Below are 22888 nucleotides of genomic sequence, written 5' to 3'. Positions count from 1 at the left end.
AGTTCATTAACATAGCCGCCAGATCGCCAGAATAGCTGAGAAAGAATAGACCTGGGAGCCAAACAGATACAGATCTAAATTGAAAAAATCGACGAGTCGCTCAAAAACCTATGTAAAAACGTCACGTAATCTAGTCACGCAAATGATCTTGAGAGAATGAGCAATGACGTAACTCGCTCAAACGCCTTTAGTTAGAGGAAAAAATCATTCAGTACAAAAAAAAGAGCGTAAGACGACGAAACAAAAAAACATAACAGGACAAGTCCTGACGTACAATTCAAAGAATTTTCATTAACTAAACAAAAATTAGACCTAGAACAGACTATGAGTGAATTGGGAAACCCATTTCCAAAAAAAAACAGAAAAAAATCGAAGTGAAATTGCCGCATGTGAACAAAAAAACCACTAGCGAGAGAGGGAATTTTTGTTCAAACACCGTTTTCTCATTCTACTAAAATTAGAGTAAAAAAATTTCACGCCGCAAAATCGCTCCCTTTTTCGCTCCAATTCCTGTTTCGGCACGACCAAAATCACTGCTCCAATTTGACTTCAAAAATCATGAAAATGTGTGAACAGATCTTAAAAAAAGACAGCGCCCCAATACAATTCAAATTCTTTGAATTGTAAAAACACCAAGAGCACCGCAATATAACTCCTCTCAGCTTACAGCCATAAAACGAAAGCTTAGAAATGAGAATTGTTTGATTTTTTTTGTTTTCCTAATTTCTGTGCTGTTATTTGAGATAAAAATCAGTCTCCTAGAATCAATCTGTAGAATAGTAAAAATTTTGAAGCCCTTTTCTACTCTCACTTTCTGGTTCTACGGCATACGAAAGAAAATCGAAGGTGTAAGAGTTCTTCAAAAAAAAGTTTTCGAATACAGCCTTGCACCTTTCGAATACTACATCGAATCACGTCGCTAAGAGTTAGATTTAAGAACTGCCAAATAATTGCTGACTCCAAATAGCATCTACAGACTATTAAAGTATTTGAAGGACTGTAATTCAGTTGACGCCTTCTCTATCATTGTCTTGAAAAGGGACCCAGTGCGTGCGTAAACCAACGATTACTAAATCACTAAGAGCACGAAGTAAAAATTCAATTCCAAAAGCTACAAATTTATCTTATAGTTTACATAATAGCATTTCTTCTCAACTGGATATAAGATTTATTATTTTCAGCCAGTCTGTGTAGTTCGTCTCTTTTCTCAATAACTGGTCCTTCGCCAGCGTACATTTGCATCACGTGTTTAGCCAGGCTGATGTGCATTTTGGTCTTCACATCTTTCTCTCTAGCTTCCAGTTTCAGCCATCTAAGAGCCATGAACAGCTTTGTGTTGTCAAACAAAGCAATTGGAATTTGGTGGACTGTTCCTAGCTTCAGTTGTTTAATAGTTCCTGAAGTTAATTTTTAAATAGTCAGCGAAAAGCAGATATTAGAAAACCAGAACACAACAGATAATATATAGTTTAAAGTCCGATATGTTGGATACTAAATGAATATGATAGATTTGAATGGATTTTCAACCCCCATTGTAACCCAACCACCCCTCTCCCGCCACAGTTATCAGATTAATCTGTACTACAAATCATCTTAGAACATAAACTCAGCTATCATAAAATTCTATCCACGCAATTAGTTTCTTCTCTTATCAGGTTTGGAAGCTGCTGAAGTTCTTAGCCTTTAAATGTATCTAGATCTATCTGCCCAACTTACCAATCAAGGGTTTTGCATTATCAACAGCCTGCTCAAATATTTTCACAGGGTTTGTCTCAATCTTTGCCCTTTCTGCCTCGTCTGTTGTTTGCCAATATTTGGTCACTTGAATCCGCTTGATTTCACATAGCATTCGGTCAGTTATAAGACGCCCGTTGTACTTGGAACCTATAACATCCAAACTTTCTCAAAACCTGGTCTCAGTTCTCACACAAAAGAACTCGACTGACCAAAAGAATACAAAAAGATGATTTCTATAATTAATATTCAAAGTTTGAAAAACTACGGATTGATAAACATAACCGACTAAACGTCGGACGAATTGCTCTCGAACGACTAGTGGGAGCTCTAATCAATTGCAGCCTGCTTCAGTCGGAAACTCAATCTGACTAAGAAGTTCAATAGCGGGCTTCAAATAACATCAGAGGTTAACATATTACACTTTTGAGATTTAAAGTGAAAAATGGCACCACTTTCGGCGCACACTTTTCATTTGACTTTTTGTATTAAATTGCCGCCAATTGAGTTCAGCTGCTTGAAATTGTGATTGAGAGAATTTTAGATCACGCGAAACGCAAAAAGTCAAGGGCGTAAAAGTCACTCGAAAAGTCAAAACGGTCAAGCAAAAATTTTGCATAAAAAAAGACACACACGTTTACAAACATACCCGGCAGATTGCCGGAAAATAGCCGCCGTTGATTCCCATAACTCCATTGGAATTGAAAAAGAAAAAATCAACAAAAATTGATTTTCGTATAAAAACATTTCAAGTGCGATTTATTTTGATGTCATTTCGTAATTGAACATACTCCTGTCTCTCAGTGAGAGGCTACAGGGTCTAGCATCAATACCAATGAGCATTATAGATAGTAACTAAAACTTATGAGAACAAAGTACCAGGCATCTAAAAATGGTAAAAATGGGCTTTATGGGTTTATCCCGTTTCTATTTCTGACTTTGATTTTTTTTATACTGACTCTATTCATTTTGAATTGCCTTGCTGAGCAGCTGCTGTTCAAAAGGACTTTGAGCAGAATGACAGAAGATTGAAACTAGCCTAGAGAAGTCAAAAAGATTTCACGCAAAATGTCGAAAAAGCGCGCAAAATGGGTAAAGCGAAAAAAATTTGACGCAGTAAAAAAACAGAGCAGGACAAGTACTGACGTACAATTCAAAGAATTTTCATTGAATAAACAGGAAACTAGACCTAGAAGGGACTATGAATGGATTGGGAAAACCATTTAGAAAAAAATCCGATCCAAAAAATCGAAAAAACAGTAAAAATCAAAGTGCAATTGCCGCATGTGAACAAAAAACCACTAGCGAGAAAGCGAATTTTTGTTCAAACACCGTTTTCTCACTCCACTTTAAATTTAGAGCGAAAAAATGTCACGCCGCAAAACCACTTGCTTTTTCGCTACATTTACTGTTTCGGCGTGACTAAAATCACTACTCCAATTTAACTTCAAAAATCATGAAAATGTGTGAACAGATCTTTAAAAGACAGCGCCCCAATACAATTCTAGTTCTTTTAATTGTAAAAAATAGGAGCGCTATAATAGCCGGCTGAGAAGACGAGGGCGGCTATTAATAATTGCTTCTCTACGAGAGCAATTAAAATTAAACGCTCAAATTGCAATTTTATACGGTCAACCTAGTGGTGGTGAACTTGAAATCTCTTCAACTTGACCATACTCACAACATTTGCAGGAGCATAAAGCTAGCATCCTGTGGTCTTACGAACTAAAAATTGAGTGAATAAAAATTACACCAAATTTAAGCATTTTTTGGAAAAATTTTTTTAGACCATTGTCATCTGAGCTAGTACTCTTGTCTACGTTCGATTTTCTTATAAACTAACGGAAGCTTACCAGATAATATAATGTCAAAAGAACGAATTCCATCCAAAATTTACAGCAAAAAAATTGATTCCCACTTTAGAATGCTTAAGACAAAAGCGAAATCAGCGAAACACAAACAAAATCATACTTTGGTATAGCTTTTTTACGGTGATACACTTTTTTGATAAATTACGTCATTCTGAAGTTCTGGTAAGCAATAAGATCTTCTTTTGTGTAAAAAAAAAACACGCAGTCAAGATGACTGGCGTAGGGGCATTGTCGTCCGCAAATTTTCGCTAAAGAAAAAGGCAAAAGTTGATGACTAGACATTTACATACGTTTTCCCTAATTTGCTATTTTCATGTCTAAACACTGCATTGACCCAATTGCTTTAACAAGCACGAAACCATCCACTTAACAGACCTGAGAGGGTACTTTGGACATAGCTCAGTATCATATAACAGAACCAAGCGTAATACCGCGACAGTTGACACTAAGAGTAGTAGATTTGGAATAGTTTGTTTTAAATCACGTATAAATTATCGTTTGTTGTGAAAGACTAGAGGTCTTTCATCAATTCTTTGAGAATTTTATTATAGTGCAAACAAGCAGAAAAATTTCGACGTATTTTCACTCTCCCTTTAATTGATTGTAATTTCCTTACCTTTCACTTTGCACCGTCTCCTCTTACATATAAAAACACTTTGCAATTAATGTTGTATCTTGAACGCTTCAATCATTTTTGTTCATTGAAATCTTTTGATTGAAACTCCTTTGAGCATTCAATAACACTTAAGGGATATATATCTATACAGTTTTCGAGTCCCGTTTCGTTACTGCCCAGCAATATACTAACATACCCGGCAGATTGCCGGAAAATAGCCGCGTTGATTCCAATAAGCATGATTGGGATTGAAATAACAGAAGATATAGAAAAAAAAAGATTTTTGTACAAAAACATTTTTTAAGTCCGATTTATTTTGATGGCATTTCGTGGTTGAACATACTTCTGTTTTAGAGAGAGGCTACAGGGGCTACCATCAATAACAATAAGCATTAGAGATGGTAAATAAGACTTATAGCAACGACGTTCAAATAGCGGGCATCTAAAATTGGGCTTTATGGGTTTATCCCGTTTCTATTTCTGACATCCATTTTTGTAATAACTCTGTTCATTTTGAATTGCTTTGCTGAGCAACTGATGTTCAAAATCACTTTTAGCAGAATGAGAGAAGAGAGAAACTAGCCTAGAGAAGTCAAAAAGATTTCACGCAAAATGTTGAAAAGGCGGCAAAATGAGGTAAAGCGAAACATTTTTTTATTCGACGAAGTAAAAAAACATAGCAGGACAAGTCCTGACGTACAATTCAAAGAATTTTCATTGACTAAACAGAAAACTAGACCAAGAACGGACTATGAATGTATTGGGAAAACCATTTAGAAAAAAATCCGATCCAAAAAATCGAAAAAATTGTAAAAATCAAAGTGAAATTGCCGCATGTGAACAAAAAACCACTAGCGAGAAAGCGAATTTTTGTTCAAACCCCGTTTTCTCACTCTACTTTAAATTTAGAGCGAAAAATATTCACGCCGCAAAACCACTCGCTTTTTCGCTCCACTTCCTGTTTCGGCGTGACCAAAATCACTACTCCAATTTGACTTCAAAAATCATGAAAATGTGTGAACAGATCTTAAAAAAAAGACAGCGCCCCAATACAATTAAAATTCTTTGAATTGTAAAAAAAAATAGGAGCGCTATAATAGCCGGCTGAGAAGATGAGGGCGGCTATTAAAAATAAAAACAAAAACTGACTAATGTCGGATGATCTGCTTTCAAACGACAGGCGGAGAGCAATTTAATTTAGGGGTGTAGCTCAGAAGTTTCTTTGTATGGGCGCAAAAACTCGGATCACAGGGGTTCGAACCCGAGACCACTAGGATACCAAACATCTTAACCACTATGCTACAATCGCTTGAAGACTCAATCGCTCACGATCACTCTTATTTTAGCAACAAACAAGGAGAGCAATTGATATCACTCAAAAATGAAGAAATGAACCATGAAAAAGTCACTTGAGAAGTCATAGAGTGTTCTAGAAAAAAGCGCAGAAACGCTCAAGCAAATATTTTGCATTAAAAAAGACAAACACGTTTACAATAATTGCTTCCCGAGCAATTATGAAGTCTCTTATCTCACTAGAGAAAAATAAGGACTGAACTGGAATGTCAAACTACCCTCCTTTTAAGCCGTTGCAAGGGAAACCTTTGCTGTTATATCAAAGATCACGCATGATGATGGTGGCATTGTGGACTTCAAAGCTAATAAAATCGGTAATTCGGATAAAGCAAGACTTATTTTGACGTGAAAATTGACAGAAAGTCGGCCTCAAAGTGGCGATAAGTACAAATATTATGAATCTAATAAAGAAAAATACGACAACGGATAATTGAAGTCCAGAAGCCACTTTCTCTCCATTAGTCGTTGCATGCGTAGAGTTTTCTGTACATTTGTCTGCTGTTTTTTTTCAAAACAAATGAAAAAAAAACAAAATAAAATAAAAACAAAGCTGGGAGGTTGGCAGAAAAAGCTTTGTATATCTAGTCTCAAAAAAATAGTAAAAGAAACAGACCAAAAAAATATTTTTTTAATTAAATGATGAGATAATACATTTTGATTAACAATCTCTTAATAACTTAATGCAGCTTCGATTATCTGCTCTCAAATAACCTTCCTTTAGAGTGACACATTACCTGACCTTATTTCTTTGAAAAGAGTGAAAGAAGACGTCACGCATGCAATTCAGTTAATTTTAAATAAATGGAATAAAAATGGTTGTAACAAAAATCCTAACGACGAAAAAAAAACATAAGCAGGACAAGTCCTGAAATACAATTTCAAGAATTGGTTTAATCTATCACCACCTGACAACCATTTACTCCGCTTTAAAAGGCAAATGAGAGCTGTTAGTAATGAGACTAAGCAATAAAACAACACAAGAACAACAAAAACAAGCAAGACCAAAAACTCAACTTCTATTTTTTGAAAAAAACAGGATGAACAACTGCTATGAACTTATACTGCCAATTATTATCCTCTATTTTTCATTAGCAACCTGTCATTAAATGTGGATTGGTCCTCTTACTAATATTACAAAACAATAAAACAAAATTAACCAAAAATTGCAAAAAAAACTCGCTGAAACTTTTTGAAAACACTTATTATAGAAGTCACAGAACGCAACCGCAACTGAAGAATACAATAACATCAATTATTTGATTCCTCATAGACCAAAGTTGAGACCTGTCATCAATGAGATTAAGTGATCAGACAGCAATAAGTACAACAAATACTATAACAAAAAAATCAGCAAGATTTTCTTTAAAAAACGAACAAGCGTATAAGTCAAAAAAGCAATAGCTTTGAACTGAAATGACTTGCTTTAATTAAACCCTTTAAAGCAACCAATGAGACCTGTCGATAATCAGACCAAGTTAAACGACAAAATTGAAAAGAAAAACTCGCAAAACAAAGCCGATAATTATTATTGAAAACTATTAGTGTCAAAGTCATAGAAAGCACTAGCTTTTAACAGAAACGATGAAATCGATAAACTTAACCCCTATTAGCAGCATCAGAGACCTGTTGCCAATGAGATTAAATGATGAAACATCAAAAAGTAAAATAAAAACATGGAGAACTCAAAAATTCACTGAAAATATTTGAAAAAAGTAGTGTCAAAGTCATGAAAACCAATAGCTATTAACTCGAGCTATTATTTAGGTTCTTTTATGCTTCATTAGCAACCAATTAGTCCATTCATTGACGATATTAAGTGATAAACCGACAGATAATTTAAAAAAGTGGGCAAAATCTAAAAATCACTAATATTTTATGACAACAAATAGTAGCAAATTCATAAAGTCTTAGCTGCCCCGTAAAGAACTCAAGAAAAGGCAAATAGCCAAAATTAGAACACATATGTACAGTCGTAAAATCACTGAAGGAGAGGAAACTCTGAAAACAGAAGTCAAATTGACGCACCTGAAAAAAATCCATCTCAAAAACCGCCATATTGTTCAAACAACATTTTCTCACTCCACTTTAAAGGTATTTTGAAAAAGTCACGCATCAAACCAACTCGATTTTTCGCTTCCTTTACTTTTTCAGTGTGACCAAAATCACCACTCTAATTTGACTTCTCACTGACGTCAAAGATTCGAAAAAAGCGTGAACAGATCTTGATAAAAAAGACAGCGCAGCAATACAAGTCAAATTTTAATTTTAAAAACCAAGAGAATGCTAATAGCAGCATAGCTAGCAGATTGCCAGAAAAATAGCCGCAATAGCTTCGCTTTGACTAAGAATCTGTATGAGTTAAAGGTGTTTCTATTAGTTGCTCGCAAAAACCAATTAGAGTGATATACTCACTTGAACTTATCTCTTGAAATTTAAGTAAAGAAAAGTCATTTTCTAAGTGAGGAAGTCATTTTTAAGAGTGAGGTAAGTCACGTGTGAACTGAAACTTAATCATTCAAATGAACAAAAAAACTCACTCCACTAAGAGTGAAAAATGACGTCACGCACGCAATTCAGTTGAAATGCATAAACGATTGAACAAAAAGCAGATTTGAAGTGATTGTGACGTCATATGGTCTGAACAAAAATCTTGACGACAAAATAAAAAACATAGAGGGACAAGTCGTGACGTACAATTCAAAGAATATCTATTGACTAAACAGAAAACTAGACCTAGAACGGACTATGAATGGATTGGGAAAACCATCTAGAAAAAAATCCGATCCAAAAAATCGAAAAAACAGTAAAAATCAAAGTGAAATTGCAGCATCTGAACAAAAACCACTAGCGAGAATTTTTGTTCAAACACCGTTTTCTCACTCTACTTTAAACTTAGAGCAAAAAAAATTTCACGCCGCAAAACCACTCGCTTTTTCGCTCCACTTCCTGTTTCGGCGTGACCAAAATCACTACTCCAATTTGACCTCAAAAATCATGAAGAAGTGTGACCAAATCTTAAAACAGAGACAGCGTCCCAATACAATTCAAATTCTTTCAATTGTAAAAACAAAGCAGGACAAGTCCTGACGTATAATTCAGAATTTTCATTGACTATCGCTCCGCGGCTATTAAACAGCTATCGCTTTGCGGCTATTAAAAAGACACGTTTACAAGAAATAAATTATTTTGTCGAGTTTGAATTAAAAAGCTTTTCGAATTAAATGTTCATTTTCTTCGCGATTTTCAATAGTTGACTGGCATTTTAAAATTTTCGGCACAGATAGTTCCTGAAGATTAAGTTGCCGTTTTTTTGTAACAATCACTTACTTCCGCATCGTTAGCAACGATAGCAACTATTGGTACCCTGGTAATTGAAATACCATCTACCGATGATTAAAACAAAAGTAGGTTATGATATTCAAAACTGAATGGTTTATTTGAATCATCTTGAAAGTTGCAATAGCATTGGCAACATGCTGCAAGGGCACAATGGGGGCATCAAGGGTTTTGGAGGCATCAATTGAAGTCTTGTCATCTTCTTTGAAATTGGCTCTGAAACTGTAGGCTGAAATGTTGTCAATGTCATCAGTACATCAATTTGTGGGAAAGGGGGGAAAGGAAACTCACGTTGCCTAAAACCGGAGCGAGAAAAATCAGAAAAACTACGGAGAAAAAACGAGACCGGAAACGGGGCGAACGAACGTGCCGTAAGCCGTTTTTACCTTTACGACTCGAGTTTCTCCATCTCGTCCTGGCGTTGTCTCCATTACTCTTCCCAGTGGCCAAATGCCTCTTGGTATTTGGTCTTTCAACACCCAAACAATGTCGTCCACTTTGAGCGGTCGATCGTTGCTGTTTGACCATTTTGACCGTCGGCTAAGGGTTGGCAGATACTCTTACACCAAGCGTCGCCATATATGGTTCATCAGCTTCTGCGTGTTCTTCCATGTTTTCAAGCTTGCAGGTTGCTGGTCTCCAAATTGTCGTGAGGTCACTTTTGTTGGGAAGCCAGAGAGAGCTACCGTAGCTGACAACCAGGAGGCGTATCTTTTGAAAGCATTCTTCGTGGTGATCAAATTCGTGTTTGAAATGTTTCACTGAAGAATGTAAAGAGCTTTCAAGGCCTTAAACGGTCTCGGTTTAGTATACGATGACCAGGTAAGTTTGCGACGCCGTCAAGCCCAGGTCTTTCATTTCATTTGATATTCCTAGAGTATTTCCAGATACATTGATGTCATGGTAGCTTTTTATAGACAGAACTAAGCTCTAGTTGATGTTGACAGACATCAAATTTGTTTCGCACCATTTCCAGGTCATTTTCATGTCAATCGCAACTGTAAAGGGCTTTGTACTATTACTATGAACTCATCTCCATAGACCTTGCTCTAAGACAAAAACAGATTTCGGCAGGCCATTTACAAAAGCAGGCAAGAAGAGGGGCATAAAGAACCTTGGAGAACTCCACGGTACACTTGAAGAGAAGTAGACATAGAATTCTCAATCTTGACGCGTGGTTGTCTTCCACTTTCTTAGAGCTTCAGGCTTGCGCAAGGTACGCCGAAATTCTGGAGCTTGTCTAGAAGTAGACTGTGGTTCACTTTGTCAAAGTCTTTTTGAATGTCAACACAGAACAAGATTAGATAGGAACAAAGATCATTATCCAGATTGACAAAAATGTCACAAAGATAACCAATTAAGTTTGTTGTCGGTGATCTTAATTCTTCATGAATCCATGCTAATGAATGGAGAGCTGCGGTGAGATCACTTTGAGGAGTCTGTCGAACATTAGTTTGTCAAGTAATTTTGAGATAACAGAAAGGAAGCTGCTAGGTTGATAGTTTTAGACTGCTTGACGATCCCCATCAATGAGGATTGGAACAATCTTAGTTTTTCAAGCATGGAGCAAATTTATTCATTAGATATTGTGTTAAAAATGACGGCAATCGAGTTGTTAAGAGATGGTGCTAGTTAACTAAGAGGGTGTTGCCTATCCTGTCAGGTCCTTCTGATTTCCACTTGTCGGTGGACCAGTGTTAATAGCATTTCTCCTAATGTAAAATGAAATTTTTTGTCAATAGACCTGAGCATTGAGAAATTTTTTGTTTGGGCTCTGCAGCAGAGAAGACAGATTGGAAGTATTTGAAGAACAGATTGGCTTTCTAAAACGCCAAATAAATTTTCGAGTAGTCAGGTTCACTTCATTTGGGACAGGTCTAGCTTTGGAAAAACTTCAAGATACTTCTGATTGTCTGAGAATCTGCTTTCCTCGAAGTCTTTGATCCTCGCTGAGCATGGCTGCTAGTTATGTTTAAGCGGCGTCAATTCAGTTGGGGTTTTCAATCATTGAGTGGCAAAACCTTGATGACTCCCAGCCATAGACTTAAAGAGCGCGTTTTAGGTACACGAACTGCTACTAGTGAGATATCTCGAATTGCTACCATTGAGATGACTTGAAATTTTTTTGTGCTTTTTTATTGGAACGTGCTCAGTTTTTGATTTGGTGAGATGTTTTGAGCTCACCCAGGTAGCTAACTGTGACCAGTGTCTCGTTTTTACCGGACCAAATCTTGTACAACTTTATAGAGCCAAAGATACCATTGCCCAAGCAGTAAATCTACATTACTGAAGCAGCAGGGATTAAAAGTGTTGGCATCAATGAATTCAATTATTTCATTCCATTTTGCTCTTTTCAGACACAATTTGGTGAAATCCCGATTTTTCATGGCTTTAAAAGTTTTTCGACGATGATGTTTGGTTCTTCGCTCAAATGTTTGTTTCAGTTGGGTGATCGGAGCTGAAAAGATTATTCATCTGTACTTCAGTGAAATTGTTTCCAAATTATTCGACATGGCAAAAAGAGACCGACCTGAGTCACCTTTAATAAGTTGTGCTCAAGAATCCTTACCGAAGTTTCATCTAGAAACGTTTGTTCAAAAGGATCGTTTGAAGTCATTGATCTCCACAGTCTGTTTGATCGAAATTGATGTCACTAACAATTTAGAGCTCACGAGATTTTACACTCTTTTTGTCTTTGTTTATGAAAGGATAGGAAGAACACCAACAGATGTTGTTCTCTGGGTCAAAATTCTGGGTTTGAGTAGGATTGTACATAGAGCATACGAGCAAAGGAGTATTGGTCAAGAGATGAGCAAGTACGCAATCTTGTAAATCAGACAACAATTCACAGCTGTGGACATTTTCTGCAACTGCAATGAGAGTTCCTCAATGTTTGGCGAGACCCTTTCTTGATGGTCAATCTTTTTTGACAGATTTTGTGGTTAAGTGAGAGAATATCTGCGCTGCTTATACATTTAGTGAGCCACGTTTCAGTGAGACCAATGACTGAATATAGGTTTGTTATCTGAATGGCGGTAGAAAACTGCATTCTTTGATGTTGGCCAAGTTTGCTTCGAACATTATACACTAAGACATTGAAATCGATAGCTAGTCAGTCCTGGGTTTCACCCTCTCCGGATTCCGAGACACTGATATATTTGTGCCAGTCCAAGTCAACTTTTCCCGTCAAGATTTGTGCAAAAAGGAGGATGGCATGCAGTTCCTGGAAGAGTGACAGCGGAAGGATTTGTAATTACAGCTGACTGTCATTGTAACTCAGTCTCTCAACGCTCCAACTCCAACTAACGCCTTTTTTGCACATTTTTAAGTGTCGTGAGGTCACTTTTGTTGGGAAACCAGAGAGAGCTACCGTAGCTGACAACCAGGAGGCGTATCTTTTGAAAGCATTCTTTGTGATCAAATTCGTATTTGAAATGTTTCTCTGAAGAATGTAAAAAGTTTTCAAGGCCTTAAACGGTCTCGGTTTAGCATGCGATGACCAGGTAAGTTTGCGACGCCATCAAGCCCAGGTCTTTCATTTCATTTGATATTCCTAGAGTATTTCCAGATACATTGATGTCATGGTAGCTTTTTATAGACAGAACTAAGCTCTAGTTGATGTTGACAGACATCAAATTTGTTTCGCACCATTTCCAGGTCATTTTCATGTCAATCGCAACTGTAAAGGGCTTTGTACTATTACTTTGAACTCATCTCCATAGACCTTGCTCTAAGACAAAAACAGATTTCGGCAGGTCATTTACAAAAGCAGGCAAGAAGAGGGGCATAAAGAACCTTGGAGAACTCCACGGTACACTTGAAGAGAAGTAGACATAGAATTCTCAATCTTGACGCGTGGTTGTCTTCCACTTTCTTAGAGCTTCAGGCTTGCGCAAGGTACGCCGAAATTCTGGAGCTTGTCTAGAAGTAGACTGTGGTTCACTTTGTCAAAGTCTTTTTGAATGTCAACACAGAACAAGATTAGATAGGAACAAAGATCATTATCCAGATTGACAAAAATGTCACAAAGATAACCAATTACGTTTGTTGTCGGTGATCTTAATTCTTCATGAATCCATGCTAATGAATGGAGAGCCGCGGTGAGATCACTTTGAGGAGTCTGTCGAACATTAGTTTGTCAAGTAATTTTGAGATAACAGAAAGGAAGCTGCTAGGTTGATAGTTTTAGACTGCTTGACGATCCCCATCAATGAGGATTGGAACAATCTTAGTTTTTCAAGCACTGGAGCAAATTTATTCATTAGATATTGTGTTAAAAATGACGGCAATCGAGTTGTTAAGAGATGGTGCTAGTTAACTAAGAGGGTGTTGCCTATCCTGTGAGGTCCTTCTGATTTCCACTTGTCGGTGGACCAGTGTTACTAGCATTTCTCCTAATGTAAAATGAAATTTTTTGTCAATAGACCTGAGCATTGAGAAATTTTTTGTTTGGGCTCTGCAGCAGAGAAGACAGATTGGAAGTTTTTGAAGAACAGATTGGCTTTCTAAAACGCCAAATGAATTTTCGAGTAGTCAGGTTCACTTCATTTGGGACAGGTCTAGCTTTGGAAAAACTTCAAGATACTTCTGATTGTCTGAGAATCTGCTTTCCTCGAAGTCTTTGATCCTCGCTGAGCATGGCTGCTAGTTATGTTTAAGCGGCGTCAATTCAGTTGGGGTTTTCAATCATTGAGTGGCAAAACCTTGATGACTCCCAGCCATAGACTTAAAGAGCGCGTTTTAGGTACACGAACTGCTACTAGTGAGATATCTCGAATTGCTACCATCGAGATGACTTGAAATTTTTTTTGTGCTTTTTTATTGGAACGTGCTCAGTTTTTGATTTGGTGAGATGTTTTGAGCTCACCCAGGTAGCTAACTGTGACCAGTGTCTCGTTTTTACCGGACCAAATCCTGTACAACTTTATAGAGCCAAAGATACCATTGCCCAAGCAGTAAATCTACATTACTGAAGCAGCAGGGATTAAAAGGGTTGGCATCAATGAATTCAATTATTTCATTCCATTTTGCTCTTTTCAGACACAATTTGGTGAAATCCCGATTTTTCATGGCTTTAAAAGTTTTTCGACGATGATGTTTGGTTCTTCGCTCAAATGTTTGTTTCAGTTGGGTGATCGGAGCTGAAAAGATTATTCATCTGTACTTCAGTGAAATTGTTTCCAAATTATTCGACATGGCAAAAAGAGACCGACCTGAGTCACCTTTAATAAGTTGTGCTCAAGAATCCTTAGCGAAGTTTCATCTAGAAACGTTTGTTCAAAAGGATCGTTTGAAGTCATTGATCTCCACAGTCTGTTTGATCGAAATTGATGTCACTAACAATTAAGAGCTCACGAGATTTTACACTCTTTTTGTCTTTGTTTATGAAAGGATAGGAAGAACACCAACAGATGTTGTTCTCTGGGTCAAAATTCTGGGTTTGAGTAGGATTGTACATAGAGCATACGAGCAAAGGAGTCTTGGTCAAGAGATGAGCAAGTAAGCAATCTTGTAAATCAGACAACAATTCACAGCTGTGGACATTTTCTGCAACTGCAATGAGAGTTCCTCAATGTTTGGCGAGACCCTTTCTTGATGGTCAATCTTTTTTGACAGATTTTGTGGTTAAGTGAGAGAATATCTGCGCTGCTTATACATTTAGTGAGCCACGTTTCAGTGAGACCAATGACTGAATATAGGTTTGTTATCTGAATGGCGGTAGAAAACTGCATTCTTTGATGTTGGCCAAGTTTGCTTCGAACATTATACACTAAGACATTGAAATCGATAGCTAGTCAGTCCTGGGTTTCACCCTCTCCGGATTCCGAGACACTGATATATTTGTGCCAGTCCAAGTCAACTTTTCCCGTCAAGATTTGTGCAAAAAGGAGGATGGCATGCAGTTCCTGGAAGAGTGACAGCGGAAGGATTTGTAGTTACAGCTGACTGTCATTGTAACTCAGTCTCTCAACGCTTCAACTCCAACTAACGCCTTTTTTGCACATTTTTAAGTGTCGTGAGCTCACTTTTGTTGGGAAACCAGAGAGAGCTACCGTAGCTGACAACAAGGAGGCGTATCTTTTGAAAGCATTCTTTGTGATCAAATTCGTATTTGAAATGTTTCTCTGAAGAATGTAAAAAGTTTTCAAGGCCTTAAACGGTCTCGGTTTAGCATGCGATGACCAGGTAAGTTTGCGACGCCATCAAGCCCAGGTCTTTCATTTCATTTGATATTCCTAGAGTATTTCCAGATACATTGATGTCATGGTAGCTTTTTATAGACAGAACTAAGCTCTAGTTGATGTTGACAGACATCAAATTTGTTTCGCACCATTTCCAGGTCATTTTCATGTCAATCGCAACTGTAAAGGGCTTTGTACTATTACTTTGAACTCATCTCCATAGACCTTGCTCTAAGACAAAAACAGATTTCGGCAGGCCATTTACAAAAGCAGGCAAGAAGAGGGGCATAAAGAACCTTGGAGAACTCCACGGTACACTTGAAGAGAAGTAGACATAGAATTCTCAATCTTGACGCGTGGTTGTCTTCCACTTTCTTAGAGCTTCAGGCTTGCGCAAGGTACGCCGAAATTCTGGAGCTTGTCTAGAAGTAGACTGTGGTTCACTTTGTCAAAGTCTTTTTGAATGTCAACACAGAACAAGATTAGATAGGAACAAAGATCATTATCCAGATTGACAAAAATGTCACAAAGATAACCAATTAAGTTTGTTGTCGGTGATCTTAATTCTTCATGAATCCATGCTAATGAATGGAGAGCTGCGGTGAGATCACTTTGAGGAGTCTGTCGAACATTAGTTTGTCAAGTAATTTTGAGATAACAGAAAGGAAGCTGCTAGGTTGATAGTTTTAGACTGCTTGACGATCCCCATCAATGAGGATTGGAACAATCTTAGTTTTTCAAGCACTGGAGCAAATTTATTCATTAGATATTGTGTTAAAAATGACGGCAATCGAGTTGTTAAGAGATGGTGCTAGTTAACTAAGAGGGTGTTGCCTATCCTGTCAGGTCCTTCTGATTTCCACTTGTCGGTTGACCAGTGTTAATAGCATTTCTCCTAAGGTAAAATGAAATTTTTTATTATTAGACCTGAGCGCTGAGAAATTTTTTGTTTGGGCTCTGCAGCAGAGAAGACAGATTGGAAGTATTTGAAGAACAGATTGGCTTTCTAAAACGCCAAATGAGTTTTCGAGTAGTCAGGTTCACTTCACTTGGGACAGGTCTAGCTTTGGAAAAACTTCCAAGATACTTCTGATTGTCTGAGAATCTGCTTTCCTCGAAGTCTTTAATCCTCGCTGAGCATGGCTGCTAGTTATGTTTAAGCGGCGTCAATTCAGTAGGGGTTTTCAATCATAGAGTGGCAAAACCTTGATGACTCCCAGTCATAGACTTAAAGAGCGCGTTTTAGGTACACGAACTGCTACTAGTGAGATAACTCGAATTGCTACCATTGAGATGACTTGGAAATTTTTTGTGCTTTTTTATTGGAACGTGCTCAGTTTTTGATTTCGTGAGATGTTTTGAGCTCACCCAGGTAGCTAACTGTGACCAGTGTCTCGTTTTTACCGGACCAAATCCTGTACAACTTCATAGAGCCAAAGATACCATTGCCCAAGCAGTAAATCTACATTACTGAAGCGGCAGGGATTAAAAGGGTTGGCATCAATGAATTCAATTATTTCATTCCATTTTGCTCTTTTCAGACACAATTTGGTGAAATCCCGACTTTTCATGGCTTTAAAAGTTTTTCGACGATGATGTTTGGTTCTTCGCTCACATGTTTGTTTCAGTTGGGTGATCGGAGCTGAAAAGATTATTCATCTGTACTTCAGTGGAATTGTTTCCAAATTAATCGACATGGCAAAAAGAGACCGACCTGAGTCACCTTTAATAAGTTGTGCTCAGGAATCCTTACAAAGTTTCATCTAGAAACGTTTGTTCGAAAGGATCGTTTGAAGTCATTGATCTCCAGAGTCTGATCGAAATTGGTGTCACTAACAATTAAGAGCTCAGAGATTTTACACTCTTTTTGTCTTTGTTTATGAAAGGATAGGAGGAACACCAACAGATGTTGTTCTCAACAAAATTCATTCTGGGTTTGAGTAGGAGCATACATCGGAGCATTTGAGTAGGAGTGTACATAGAGCATACGAGCAAAGGAGTCTTGGTCAAGAGATGAGCAATTACGCAATCTTGTAAATCAGACAACAATTCACAGCTGTGAACATTTTCTGCAACTGCAATGAGAGTTCCTCAATGTTTGGCGAGACCCTTTCTTGATGGTCAATCTTTTTTGACAGATTTTGTGGTTAAGTGAGAGAATATCTGCGCTGCCTATACATTTAGTGAGCCACGTTTCAGTGAGACCAATGACTGAGTATAGGTTTGTTATCTGAATGGCGGTAGAAAACTGCATTCTTTGATGTTGACCAAGTGTGCTGCGAACATTATACACTAAGACATTGAAATCGATAGCTATTCAGTCCTGGGTTTCACCCTCTTCGTTTGTCTTGATCGACATTGTTTCCTTTTACAAGACATTACAATATCTGACGCGGACATCTTCAGATTTAGTACCTTCATTGAACAATTTGCGGCTCATTATGAGAGCTTTCTTTCCAATTCAGCAACTCTTGATGATTGTCGGCTGAGAAACACAGGAGACGGCAAAGATTTCAGCTTGTATGCTGATGACAGGATGAGTCGTCTCTGCGATATTTGGAATCTTGAGCTGAATTGTTTGATTTTTCTTTTCGCCAAATTTGCCCAAACGGACGATATCCCCAATGTCACCTACGACCTCAAGACGAGACCCAAGATTTTCTGGATTGCTGCAAGATCATGCACATGATGAATTCGCGGTTTTTTGTCTTGACTCAATAACGTCAGCTACGTATTCCAATACAACTCAACTCCTGTTGGGCAGTGATGATTTCCTTTCTAGGTGATATTGGCTTGTTCCAAACTTCAGCTTGTGGCTTCTGGTGAAGTATAGTTTTGATTTCCTCAATCTTGTTTTGATGTCTTTCATCTGCAATTCAAGATTTTTCATTTTCTTCCTGTTTGGTTCGCCCAGCTGCTCAGCTTCATATTTTTTTGTAGTTTGTTCTATAAATACTCATTGCACAGAAGCAACGCATTTTCACGAAGTGGTTGGATGCCTTTTATGGCAACATCAGACAAACCCGTGGATGTTTCAGCTAGATGCATGGCACACCAACAAGATATCAAATCGAACACTGAATCGGACTCTTCAAATTTGCTGGAACAGGTTTTACAAATGCCTGACACAAGCCATCCTGCTACACGTCATGATAGAGAAGAAAGATCCTAGTCGATTCCGAGCCAGAGACTCAAAGAGCACGCTTTCGGTTCTGAGTTAGAAGCCTGAAAGCTCACCCTATTTATCGAGGTGCTGTTTCATTGCCTCGCGTCGCATTGAATGGGTTCTTCCTTTACCTCCTTGAGTCTTGAAGATTCGTTTGCCATCCGGAAAGCAATGGAGGACAACTCCGAGGGTGATCACTTATAGATCCTGCGACTGATGAAGGAGACGGTATTTCTCAAGGACAGTGGAGTCTGACTGCTCTGAGAATGAGGTTAGGGATGTCGATGACTTCCAGCAATCACAAGTCGTCGAAGAACTCTGGAGCACCTTCTCGATTGCAGTATACAATTGCAAACAGGTTTGAAATCTTTTGAAGAGTCGCTACGCAGATCCTTAACCTCAACTGGATTGTTTCTCTTTGCATTGTAGTGTCGCGAAATCGTGTTTTTAATCAGATCGTGCCACAAGATGATATTCTCTTCGAGGTCACTAGTGAACAGATAGTTGAAAACGTTCTTCTCTGGTTTGACCGAATTCGGGCTGAGCTTCAATCAAGGGATCGCATTGAAAATTTCGTTCACGAGTGGGACAGGGAGCTTGCAGCGAAAATTTTCAGCATAGACTAGAAGGTTGATGGGGTTGACTCCTGAGATTCTTGTCAAGAAAGGGAAAATGGGACAGATGTTGGGACAGATTATTGTTGCAGGTTGAATGAGACCATCAAAATCTCGTTTCTAAAACCCCTCCATTGAGGGTCTTCTAAACGACATTGCCGTTAGCATTTGAAATCTATTCATTTAACATTGAGTTTTATGTTCTTGGTCGCCAGGGAAGATATACGTCGTTACAATAAAAAGTAACACTTCCAGATTTGACTGCAACGCATTTCGGCATTCAGATTCCAAGAAATTTTTTTTAGCTAAGATTATTCCTAGATCCTTCTGTGCTTTTTTCAATTTATGAGTCTTCCAGTTCAAAGATAACGTTGGTGCCAATTGACTTTCTTTTATTGGTGGATTACATTTGTATGGATTAAAAGTAGAGTCCGTTTAATTTCAGCACACCTCGATTCAATAAAACTAATATCCCACTAAAGAAGATTGCTGTTCTTTGCTGTTCGATATTTGTTCTGGTAAATCGTTGTCATAAATAACCACTAGCACTGATCCAAGTAACGAGCCCTGAGTATCCCCACCCATAACAGACACAATTTCTGAGCAAGAGTTCCGTTTATACCTCAGCATTCAACCAATTATATACAGCATTATATGGTTCAATTCAGTTTTTATCAGCGGCAGAACATCATAGCAGAATCGACTAATGTCGGGCGAATTGCTTTGAAGCGATTGGCGAGCAGTTGGCTTCCTCAGTAGCTAGCTGCGGCTAATCAGAGGGAAGAGCGGCGGTAGTGGAGTGGTGGGCGAACGTGCGGTGTTATGAGTGGAACGAGGACATGAGTGATGTCGGGGAGTGACGGGGTGGGTGGTGGGGGTTAGTTGGTGTTAAGAGTTTCGGTGAAACTTAGACTGTCAAGGCGTAACGCTCTAAGAGAACTGCTCAATGACTTAATGCCCTCCGGTTATTTATACTTTACCTGTTATTCCGTTTTCGAGAACGAAAATCAAATGGTCAGACGAAAAGTTGACAGTAGGAAAAATTGCAAAACAGACCATCAAGACTAATATAATCGATATGAACTTCGTTAGAGATTAATGAAACAAACACATTCAGGGAGTGTTTACTCAACGCTCATTGAGATACCATATTGATAAACTTCTGGACAACTGGGTTGTGGTAAAACATGGCCGGGTCATTAATTGTGGCAGCTTTAACAGGTCTACTTCTAACTTCCAGAGGTAAGGACTGTAGAATTTCTTCATCGAAAATTGGAACAATGTAATCTGGATGATATAGACCTCCTTTACCACGATACGGATTCCAGGGGTCTTGCCAAGATTTGGGTTTTCTATGCCGCTTCAAATATATGATTGTCCGATTCAATTGAACCGTACTGTTTTGAATTTTGCTGCACAATTTACAGAAAATGTGAGACCTGCTTAACAAACTCATTTCTGAAATATAGTCTTATTCTCATAGTCAACAGCAGACTGCTTCTCATATCTCAGAAATATAGTGGATTTTCGTCAAAAAAGAAAAACAATTGATATCAATTTGCATGGTAATGTTGCATCTCCATTATGCTACAGTGTGCTGCTAGAAGGTTTCTCTACGTTACTGTAAGCAAGCTAATAGAGGATTGGGTGCAATTTTGTTTTTCTTAGTGCGTCGTTTCGAGGCAACACGTTCTGATTTCCGCAAAGTTAATATCTAAGCTTTTTGCAATGTTTCATGAACCAACTGGATAGTGCGTTATTATTTTCAGCACAATTTAGGTAATTTACCTGCATTTTTCTTTCTTTTCCATATATGAGAGGGTTTAGGCTAAAGTGCCTAAATAACATTAGGCTAAAGTGTTTATTTAGGCTAAAGCGGTTTAAGCACATGGGTTCGCGCCCTTCATTTCAAGGCTGATTAGAGTTTCTCAACCGTGTTGCAGTTGCCACAAGTGTAGAGTCTAGTCCAGGAACAGAAATTGGCTTCTGAGCAATGTTTGAAGTAATTCAAGTAAATTTGACCTGATGATGCTTGCTATAGCGAGAACGTTTGTATTGTAAATAGAATAACTTTAAGTTGCATTTTACATTAAATTTCATAATTGTCTTAAATGCTTAACAAATAAGTAAATATGTGTTAGAAAAGTTTTATCAATTTCCTTAAGAGAGATATTACATTTTCCGCTTTTATTGATTAGTTTTGATCTTTTAATGCTTACAGGACTAAGTCAATTAAAAAGTTTATTAACATTTTCGCTTCTCTAGCATAATCATGTAAAATTCAACTTAAAGTCAATTTAATTACAACTAAAATGATGTCAATTCAATTTTGAATCAAATCAGTATAATAGGAGATTCTCTGTTCTTTGTAAAAGAAAATTTTTGAAACTTTGTTTTCATTTACTTCTTTAATTTGAATTCATGATCATATCTTTTATTGTTTAAAAGTTTTCTGTGACTTTATACAATTTTGGCAAGGTAAACTTTACACTGAAATTCTGACGTGCATTTTGGAATAATTGGAATGTATCGTCATGGTTAACAATAATTCCTGACGTCAATTTTGAATGAAAGAAATTGTTTGTTTTTCCGCCCTCATCTTCAACCAGTCAATGATTGCGATTTTACATGCACAGCGTTCAGGATCAGCGCAAAAATACAGATTGAAAAACTACCTAAAAACAGTCGCAACCCAATAACTTTGTCTAATTACAGTGCGTATTGAAGCACAAATTTTGAGTAGTATATAATCCGTTATTGCATCCTGTTTTTACACTTTAAATGAAGTGCAATTCAACTGTTGACACGAAACTTGTGGAACGAGGACATGAGTGATGTCGGGGAGTAACGGGGTGGGTGGTGGGGGTTAGTTGGTGTTAAGAGTTTCGGTGAAACTTAGACTGTCAAGGCGTAACGCTCTAAGAGAACTGCTCAATGACTTAATGACCTCCGGTTATTTATACTTTACCTGTTATTCCGTTTTCGAGAACGAAAATCAAATGGTGAGACGAAAAGTTGACAGTAGGAAAAATTGCAAAACAGACCATGAAGACTAATATAATCGATATGAACACATTCAGGGAGTGTTTACTCAACGCTCATTGTCAAAAACTTTGAAAGATGAATACAACCAACCTTGAGATACCATATTGATAAACTTCTGGACAACTGGGTTGTAGTAAAACATGGCCGGGTCATTAATTGTGGCAGCTTTAACAGGTCTACTTCTAACTTCCAGAGGTAAGGACTGTAGAATTTCTTCATCGAAAATTGGAACAATGTAATCTGGATGATATAGACCTCCTTTACCACGATACGGATTCCAGGGGTCTTGCCAAGATTTGGGTTTTCTATGCCGCTTCAAATATATGATTGTCCGATTCAATTGAACCGTACTGTTTTGAATTTTGCTGCACAATTTACAGAAAATGTGAGACCTGCTTAACAAACTCATTTCTGAAATATAGTCTTATTCTCAAAGTCAAAAGCAGACTGCTTCTCATATCTCAGAAATATAGTGGATTTTCGTCAAAAAAGAAAAACAATTGATATCAATTTGCATGGTAATGTTGCATCTCCAATATGCTACAGTGTGCTGCTAGTAGGTTTCTCTACGTTACTGTAAGCAAGCTAATAGAGGATTGGGTGCAATTTTGTTTTTCTTAGTGCGTCGTTTCGAGGCAACACGTTCTGATTTCCGCAAAGTTAATATCTAAGCTTTTTGCAATGTTTCATGAACCAACTGGATAGTGCGTTATTATTGTCAGCACAATTTAGGTAATTTACCTGCATTTTTCTTTCTTTTCCATATATGAGAGGGTTTAGGCTAAAGTGCCTAAATAACATTAGTCTAAAGTGTTTATTTAGGCTAAAGCGGTTTAAGCACATGGGTTCGCGCCCTTCATTTCAAGGCTGATTAGAGTTTCTCAACCGTGTTGCAGTTGCCACAAATGTAGAGTCTAGTCCAGGAACAGAAATTGGCTTCTGAGCAATGTTTGAAGTAATTCAAGTAAATT

At 37.7% G+C, this 22888-nt stretch overlaps 1 protein-coding gene across 2 annotated transcripts; it reads right to left on the bottom strand.

Annotated features, from left to right (window-relative positions):
• Positions 1–1084: 1084 nt before the first annotated feature.
• LOC142348804 (small ribosomal subunit protein uS7m-like) lies at positions 1085–22337 on the bottom strand. Of its 2 annotated transcripts, none has more exons than XM_075400313.1 (3): positions 22008–22337; positions 1717–1884; positions 1085–1397 (listed from the first exon to the last, which is right to left on the bottom strand). In XM_075400313.1, the coding sequence occupies exons 1-3, from the start codon at positions 22324–22326 to the stop codon at positions 1132–1134; spliced, it is 753 nt and encodes a 250-aa protein (XP_075256428.1). In that variant the 5' UTR covers positions 22327–22337; the 3' UTR covers positions 1085–1131. The 2 variants fall into 2 exon arrangements, with proteins under 2 accessions (XP_075256428.1, XP_075256431.1); XM_075400316.1 differs by lacking the exon at positions 22008–22337 and adding an exon at positions 20012–20517 and having other exon boundaries at positions 1717–1886.
• Positions 22338–22888: the final 551 nt, after the last annotated feature.

The sequence above is a fragment of the Convolutriloba macropyga genome, chromosome 10, assembly GCF_964194025.1.
Source record: "Convolutriloba macropyga chromosome 10, txConMacr16.3, whole genome shotgun sequence".
Classification (NCBI taxonomy): Eukaryota; Metazoa; Xenacoelomorpha; order Acoela; family Convolutidae; genus Convolutriloba; species Convolutriloba macropyga.
Note: the sequence above shows the minus strand (reverse complement) of the source record. Positions and strands in the feature narration are given on the sequence as shown.

Coding starts and splice junctions, on each gene's coding strand:
- LOC142348804 (XM_075400313.1), bottom strand. CDS start 22,326: ATGAGTTTGTTAAGCAGGTCTCACATTTTCTGTAAATTGTGCAGCAAA. Junction 1,885..22,007: donor TATCAATATGGTATCTCAAG/GTTGGTTGTATT, acceptor TGGATGTTATAG/GTTCCAAGTACAACGGGCGT. Junction 1,398..1,716: donor TAATGCAAAACCCTTGATTG/GTAAGTTGGGCA, acceptor AATTAACTTCAG/GAACTATTAAACAACTGAAG.